General features: G+C 42.3%; 1 protein-coding gene across 1 annotated transcript; it reads right to left on the bottom strand.

The window, feature by feature from the left end:
• Positions 1-287: 287 nt before the first annotated feature.
• Positions 288-3,006, bottom strand: LOC121576549 (claudin-1). Its single transcript, XM_041889782.2, has 4 exons — positions 2,560-3,006; positions 2,020-2,184; positions 1,654-1,744; positions 288-1,323 (listed from the first exon to the last, which is right to left on the bottom strand). Exons 1-4 carry the CDS (start codon positions 2,777-2,779, stop codon positions 1,146-1,148), a joined length of 654 nt encoding a protein of 217 aa, XP_041745716.1. The 5' UTR covers positions 2,780-3,006; the 3' UTR covers positions 288-1,145.
• Between the last annotated feature and the right edge of the window lie 5,723 nt (positions 3,007-8,729).

Below are 8,729 nucleotides of genomic sequence, written 5' to 3'. Positions count from 1 at the left end.
CAGGGTATGGTAGTAGGTGCCAGGAACTGAGTGTGAACAGGGTATGGTAGTAGGTGCCAGGAACTGAGTGTGAACAGGGTATGGTAGTAGGTGCCAGGAACTGAGTGTGAACAGGGTATGGTAGTAGGTGCCAGGAACTGAGTGTGAACAGGGTATGGTAGTAGGTGCCAGGAACTGAGTGTGAACAGGGTATGGTAGTAGGTCATAGAAACCTGAAAGAATCAAAGAGAAGAGGTCAAAAGGACATAATTTGAAGGCTGTAAAAAGATATTACACACACGCAGTAGTATCTTTATCTAATGAAGTATCTTTATGCAAATTCATCTTGATAATAATACAGCAGATTCATGACAAGTTGACCATATATAACACGTGATCAAGTACTAAATTAAGGGAATATTGCAGTACAGTACACTCTAAAGTGCACATTTGCCATTTTCAGATCGAAAAAGAAAGTTGCTTGTTATGTGCAATCTGTGCCGTAGGTCAACCAACCGTAGGCACATCTGCATGTCCAAACCAATACTTTCCCTTAGTAAAAGTGAAAATCATTTGATGGAAGGTGTATTCTAAACTGTTGGCCCCAACAGAACACAAGCAGGCACAGTCAAGCTGATATTTATGGACGCTTACTCTGCAGTAGAGTTGTTCCAGTAACATTCCCAAAATTCCTAGGTTTCCCAGAAGCCCTGGTTGGGGGATTCCGGATTTCCTGCTTATTCCCTCCTGTACATTTTGAGAAAGTTATAGGAATGTTGCAATCCTACTCTGCAGCATTGTACATTGGTGATGTTATATAATGAAATGGTTGCTACATTGGCGATATTTGAAAATTCCTTTAGTGGAGGCACTTGACTTGAGGTTGAAAACAACAGAGATATGGCAGGTGTTAGCCATCATGACCACAGCCAACCATCTTCACACATCCAAACACAATTCATCAGAAAAAATACTTTAATTGAGCACACAGACCTCCCAAATGAACTCTCACAATCATAATGCAGGCGAGTCACACACAGTAGAGTACTTGAGTAATTACACGTATTCTGCTCTACTGTAGTCCTTCAGTTTGAATAGTAGGCTCTCTGGTTTAAGCCTCAACGAATTGAGCTTCCTAGGGCTTCCTCTAGGCATAGTGTGGCCCCTTAAACATAGTGGGTTCCGAGCCTGGTGCCAGGGACTACTTTGGGTTGAGTGAAGGATGAGACTGAGAGTGAGCCCTTGGGACAACTCCTCAGACACCTGCAGCCCAGGAGAGATCCGCCCACCACAGAGCAGATGCCTGCAGCCCAGCTCACCAGCACAGCATTGCCAAACTCAAACCTGTCGGATTAAACAAGAAACACAAAAAAATTAAACCCAGTCAACACCACAGAATGTAGTCCACATCAGCCGCAAAACACAGAATAAACTATGTGTAGAATTCAAATTCTAAATAACAATTTGATATAAATTGCACTACAGCCAGGTGTAGTTTCTTAGCTTGCATCCCAAATGGTATCCTATTCCGTATTTTGCGCCCTTCTTCTGACTAGAGCCGTCCTATGGGTCCTTGGTCAAAAGTAGTGCATTGATAGGGCTCAGTCTAAAGACTATTACGAGTCTTAACACATACAGCCATGGATGATTCTGATACGTGCTACTGGACAGTACCTGTTATGTAAGGAGGTAGGTGAGTCTGAGAATTCAAAGGACTGGATGATGGCGTTGGCAAACCAGGAGGTTACTGATATGGCCAGAACACCTACAGAGAATACAATATTAGAACATCTTATTACACACTATTTCATTATCAGCTTCTGCTACTCAACCTAGAGTTAAAACTAGCAGCATTTTCAGTTGTACAAGTGGTAATAGCAGCATTTTGGGCTACGGTACAGAGCTGTACGCTAAAGCACGGAGTTATGTGATGTCAGATGGGACCATTTCTTGGCATTTCACAATGTAGCATTTACTGTTCAGAGCTAAAATGGATGAAAACAACTTTCATTACTGATATGATAAAGTAGCCGACTGTACCTGCGATGATGAAGAGGAATCCTCCAACAATGGCTACTCTATCCTTCTCCTCTTCATCCTCCTCCAGGCACCGGGTGCATCTCATCCCCAGCGTGGCTACCAGCACCCCAACGGCTGACAACAGGACACTGAGGATCATCACCACTCGGGTGGTCAGAATCTCCGCTACACACACACACAGGGTAAATGTCAGAGGTCAACCCATACTCTCAACACTCAGTCAAACATACACCAACATTGAATATGGCTACATTGAACACATCCATATCAAAGTCATGAGTCAGTGTGAAACTTACTAAGAGAAAGAAAATACACTTGAACTGTGTGTGAACAAGTACTATTTGTAATAATAAATGGTCGCTGTCATCAGTTTGAATGATCAACATTATTAACATTAGGCTTATATTTATATCTTCTCATTGCATTAAACATCAACAAGTAGCCTACCATTATATTAAGCTATATTGTGCATGCTCTGAAGGTGAGTGACCACTAGTGAACGAATGGCGTTGATGATGACAGACGCTAAGGAAAACTTACCTGGCAGGTGAAAGAGTGACTTGTAATTGACGCACATCGTGTGTTTGGTGGCGTCGACGGTGCATGACATCCACAGCCCCAGGTAAGTTTCCTTCGATGTTACCGTGCTCTCTGTGTAAGAGTGCCTTTTCCACTCCACCATATTGGTGGCAATCATTGAGGCAACAAGACCGATCAAAGTAAGAGCATAACCGAGAAGTTGAACCGCAGAGCTCGTCATGGTATTCCGATGAGATGACAAACGTTTGATAATAAAGGCTACTAAAATGGGCGTTGATGAAAAATAGAGCAAATAAATGAACAGTGGAAAAATGTAAGATCTAATCTTGAAATTGATGAAATGTCCTTGAATCTCAATGTCTGTTTAATCTCTTGAAACAAACCGAACTCCGTTATAGTTCAATTCCTGCCGCGGTGTGGACCGTTATCTCACACTCTCAGCGTTTGCACCTGTGTTCAGTGAGTAGTGCATCCACTCTTGGCTATTTAAACCGTCTGTGGTACAGCTCACTGGCGCCTACTGGTGGTTATACATAGATCGATTTCTAATGAAAAGGTCAGCAATTTCTCATTATGGGTGTGATTTTTACATTTTAGTCATTTAGCAGACGCTCTCATCCAGAGCGACTTACAGTTAGTGAGTGCATACATTTTAGATAGATGGAAAGGCTATCATTCATGTCCTGTAAAAAAAAAAATGAACTCAGAGGAAATCAACTGAGACATTTATTCCACGGTACATAACTAAAGTTGTAATGTGTGTTAATCTGCTATAGTGACACATCCAACTTGAGATAATTGTGGTTTATCCATTACATTAGATGGCCTTCCACATAATTAATATTTATATGTTTATCACATAGTCTGAGTTGTTAAATGAGTTTGCTTATCATTAGGTTTTTCCAACCCATATGAAAATCAAACCCTGGGTGATTTCCCCCCCCCAGTTGGACACAAAATCCAAACCAGTTTTAAATCCAACCAATGCAGATGATTTTAGGCCTATGTGATGGACTTACATTTTCAGGATTGCCACGTTTTGTATGCAATTTGTATTGGAGACTAGCCAGGTTTACTGTATTTAAATGTTTCACTGACACATACTAAACACAATTTCTGTTTACATACAGTGCATTCAGAAAGTAATCAGACCCCTTGACTTTTACCATATTTTGTTACGTTACAGCCTTATTCTAAAATTGATTAAATTGTTTTTTTCCTAATCAATCTACCCCATAATGACAAAGCAAAAACAGTTTTATAGACATTTTTGCAAATGTATAAAATAAAATAAAACTGAAATAACACATTTACATAGTATTCAGACCCTTTACTCAGTATTTTGTTGAAGCACCTTTGGCAGTGATTACAGCCTCGAGTCTTCTTGGGTATGACGCTATAAGCTTGGCACACCTGTATTTGGGGAGTTTCTCCCATTCTTCTCTGCAGATCCTCTCAAGCGCTGTAAGGTTGTATGGGGAGCGTCGCTGCATAGCTATTTTCAGGTCTCTCCAGAGATGTTAGATTGGATTCAAGTCCGGGCTCTGGCTCGGTCACTCAAGGACATTCAGATACTTGTCCCGAAGCCACTCCTGCGTTGTCTTGGCTGTGTGCTTAGGGTCGGTGTCCTGTTGGAAGGTGAACCTTTGCCCTAGTCTGAGGTCCTGAGCGCTCTGGAGCAGGTTTTCATCAAGAATCTCTCTGTACTTTGCTCCGTTCATCTTTCCCTTGATCCTGACAAGTCTCCCAGTCCCTACCGCTGAAAATCCCCACATCCCCACAGCATGATTCTGCCACCACCATGCTTCACCGTAGGGATGGTGCCAGGTTTCCTTCAGACGTGACGCTTGGCATTCAGGCCAAAGAGTTCAATCTTGGTTTCATCAGACCAGAGAATCTTGTTTCTCATGGTCTGAGAGTCCTTTAGGTGCCTTTTGGCAAACTCCAAGAGGGCTGTCATGTGCCTTTTACTGAGGAGTGGCTTCCATCTGGTCACTACCATAAAGACCTGACTGTTGGAGTGCTGCGGAGATGGTTGTCCTTCTGGAAGGTTCTCCTATCACCACAGAGAAACTCTGGAGCTCTGTCAGAGTGATCATCGGGTTCTTGGTCACCTCCCTGACCAAGGACCTTCTCCCCCGATTGCTCAGTTTGGCCAGGCGGCCAGCTCTAGGAAGAGTATTGGTGGTTCCAAACTTCTTCCATTTAAGGATGATGGACGCCACTGTGTTCTTGGGGACCTTCAATGCTGCAGACATTTTTTGGTACCCTTCCCCAGATCTGTGCCTCGACACAATCCTGTCTCGGAGCTCTACGGACAATTCCTATGACCTGACGTGCACTGTCAACTGTGGGACCTTATATAGACAGGTGTGTGCCTTTCCAAATCATGTCCAATCAATTGAATTTACCACAGGTGGACTCCAATCAAGTTGTAGAAACATCTCAAGGGTGATCAATGGAAACAGGAAGCACCTGAGCTCAATTTCCAGTCTCATAGCAAAAGGTCTGAATACCTATGTAAATAAGGTATTTGTTTTTTATTTTTAATATATTTGCACCCAAAAATGTTCACCTGTTTTTGCTTTGCCATTATGGGGTATTGTGTGTAGATTGATGAGGGAAAAAATAATTGAATCCATTTTAGAATAAGGATTTGATGTAACAAAATTTGGAAAAAGTCAAGGGGTCTGAATACTTTCCGAATGCACTGTAGCTGTGTACAGGTTCATAAAATGGGACAGCTTAAAGAAGCTTCTAGAGATACACACCTGAAAGACGCTTCAGTCTGAGAAGAAACATTTTGAAGTAAATATTAATTTTGTCATATTTATCTGGTAACTACTGGCATATAAAGGTAGTACACCACATTTTGAAATACTGACAAAAGAGAAAGAGCAAAGATCTGGTTTAGTTTACTTTATTTATTGACCCTGTAACCTGCAAAGCACAACCAATTCAATGATGCAAAAAATATTTTATGAGATAGCAACCTGATTTAACACCATAGGAATGTGTAGCGCACAACTGGCCCAGCGTCGTCCGGGTTAGGGGAGGGTTTGGCTGGACGGGGTGTCCTTGTCTCATCGCGCTCTAGCGACTGCTTGTGGCGGGCCGGGCGCCTGCAAGCTGACTTCGGTCGCCAGTTGGAAGGTGTTTCCTTCGACACATTGGTGCGGCTGGCTTCCCGGGTTAAGCGAGCAGTGTGTCAAGAAGCAGTGCGGCTTGGCAGGGTCGTGTTTCGTAGGACGCATTGGGTCTCGACCTTCGCCTCTCCTGAGTTCGTATGGGAGTTGCAGAGATGGGACAAGACTGTAACTACCAATTGAGGAGAAAAAGATAAATAAATAAGGCTTATCAGTGATTCTAGGAAACAATCTAAATTTAGCATGAAATAAAGTAATTCTTCCTCCTTCCTGACTAGCATAAGTGGATAAGAAACCACTAAAATGGGGAAGTGCTCTCCCTCTTGGGCAGTGAGACGTTGACTCATTGGATGAATAGCAGTTTATCCTCCTGAGATCAAGCAATTCATTTTTGTACTCTCTAGTTGGCCCCGTGTAGCTCAGTTGGTAGAGCATGGCGTTTGCAACGCCAGGGTTGTGGGTTCGATTTCCATGGGGGTCCTGTATGAAAAAAAATAATAAAATAAATAAATAACATGTCTCACTGACTATAAGTTGCTCTGGATAAGAGCGTCTGCTAAATGACTAAAATGTAAAATGTCTAGTGGACATCAGTTATTGCTCCGTATCTCTGAGGCCATACAAGCCACTGTATTAAGTCCTGATGTCCCTTTGAGAGGACATTCTGGGCTTTTCAGTGATATCACGTGTGGGGGTGTGACCTTGACAACTTTATCTTCTTGGTTCTATAAAAAATGGCTGCCGTCAAAATTAGCAAAGAAGTGTGTGTAATTATCATTTTTGTGAGTTTGATATTCAAATTGGTTCTTGTAAGTGAATATCTCAGGAATAGTTAAGTGAGTTGTCAGGGATGTGTAATAATGTTTTCACATTAAATAAGAGCTAAATAAGAGCTTATCAAGAAATGTCCTCTGTGGTGGACACCCGGATGCCTCAACTATGTTTTTCACCTACTGTACCCATTGACTGTAATGTTAAATGTTTTTTCACCTACTGTACCCACTGACTAATGTCATTTTTTTCATAGTTACGTCCTAATGACCACTACAGAGGACAATTTTGCACTTACAATAAAATATAAATAACAATATTTTTTCAACAACAAAAAAAATATTGGTAAGGTTTTTTTTCCACCCCAAACACTTAAGCAAAAATAAATAAAAGTCATCCCAAAACATTTTTGCCCGCATCTCAGGAAATATACAGTACGTGTTTAGGTCTTATTTCAGTTCACTGGGATCATTTAGGTCTGATTATATAAATGTACATGCAGACCAAGACACCAAGAGCAGAGCAGGTGGTAATCTGAAGGGCCAAGAATGATGAATGATGAATTATATTAAAACAGAGAGTTGATACAAGCTTCCTATTACTAATACCCAGTGAGAGTGCTGGGACATTGGAGAAAAAAAGTGTTATGCGTATACCTGAACCTCAGAAAACACAGAGGCAATGGAGGTGAATGTAGATATGAGCCCTGTTGACTTCCTATCGCTGGACTATGTTGAGCACACGTCAGATCTCCTACTACTTAGCTCTGAGGCAGTAGGGTCAATCCTGAGCAGAGGGGAAGCATGGGCTTGTCTGGGTCTCAAACCTTATCACATCCATAAGGACATTCTCTGCATAGCTTTCCTTAAAGCCAAGATGCTCCGTTGATAGGTTCTCTGGGAAAAGTGACAAGACTTACCACACAGTGGTTGTGACCTGTGGTTGGGGGTAAAGGCCTTACGGTACATATTCAGTTCTTTCAGCAGTGACGGGTGACAGGGAACAATGTACAGCCTCAAAGTACTGAGAGCCAGGCCTAAATGGCACTTGAGGGTGGTGCCATGGTCACGTCATATTATGGCCCCAAAAAGCCCATTTTATACCATATACACCCCATTCAACAAAATGGTTAGCTCCTACAGACAGTGAGTCACGGTGGCCGTGGCTTGCTATATAAAGCAGGCAGACAGGCATCGAGGCATTCAGTTACTGTTCGATTGAACGTTAGAATGGGCAAAATGAGTGACCTAAACAACTTTGAGCGTGGTATGATCATCGGAGCCAGGCGCACCAGTTCCAGTGGGATTCACCCTAATCGCAGGGGTTCCAGGATTATCTCCATCAACATAGATATCTTCTTAAGAGACTGACGGTCTGGGTTTGGTAGCGCTCCAGTCCTCCCTGTCATAATAAGCAACAGAGGACATGGAAATTGTATTATATCCCAGAGAAATATAAGTGCAGTCAATGGAAGCAACCTAATCTATGTTCCTTTAACTGTTTGCACTGAAACGGTTTGCCTTAGGAAGAAGCCCACTGTGGGCAACCCACTTAGTACCATTGACTCAAATGTAAATGTCTGACATGTCTACCTCAGACCAGCTTCTAAGAATAGCACTAAAAACAAACACCAACCCAGAAAAGGACAAGAAATGGCCCATATTATCATATGTAGACTGAGAAACAAGGTTAATGAAATTGACAACTTATTAACATCAGAAAAAAAGTATATTCTGGCCATCTCTGAAACACACTTAGATAATCCTTTAATGATGCAGTAGTAGCTATATATGGTTATAGAATATATAGGAAAGATAGAAATGCAAAATGGTGGAGGTGTTGCTATGTATGTCCAGTCATATTCCTGTTGCGCTGAGAGAGGATCTCATGTCAGATAATGTGGAAGTAAAATGGCTACAGGTTCATCTGCCTCACCTAAAGCCTATTCTCGTAGGAAGTTGCTATAGACCACTGAGTGCTAAAAGTCTGTATTTGGACTATATGTGTGAAATGTTGGATAATGTATGTGATATCAACAGAGAGGTATATTTTCTGGGTGACCTAAATATTGACTGGTTGTCATCAAGCTGCCCACTCAAACAGAAGCTCCAAGCCTCCCGAGTGGTGCAGCGGTCTAAGGCACTGCATTGCAGTGCTTGAGGCGTCAGTACAGCCCCGGGTTCGATCCCAGGCTGTGTCACAGTTGGCTGTGACCGGGAGAACCATGAGGCGGGGCACAACTGGCCCAGCATC

Source organism: Coregonus clupeaformis, chromosome 11 (genome assembly GCF_020615455.1).
Source record: "Coregonus clupeaformis isolate EN_2021a chromosome 11, ASM2061545v1, whole genome shotgun sequence".
Lineage (NCBI taxonomy): Eukaryota > Metazoa > Chordata > Actinopteri > Salmoniformes > Salmonidae > Coregonus > Coregonus clupeaformis.
Note: the sequence above shows the minus strand (reverse complement) of the source record. Positions and strands in the feature narration are given on the sequence as shown.

Excerpts from the sequence above, each read along its gene's own strand:
- LOC121576549 (XM_041889782.2), bottom strand. The coding sequence starts at position 2,779 with ATGACGAGCTCTGCGGTTCAACTTCTCGGTTATGCTCTTACTTTGATC. Across the intron at positions 2,185-2,559 it reads GTCACTCTTTCACCTGCCAG|CGGAGATTCTGACCACCCGA; the intron begins GTAAGTTTTCCT and ends GTGTGTGTGTAG. Across the intron at positions 1,745-2,019 it reads ATTCCTCTTCATCATCGCAG|GTGTTCTGGCCATATCAGTA; the intron begins GTACAGTCGGCT and ends TATTCTCTGTAG.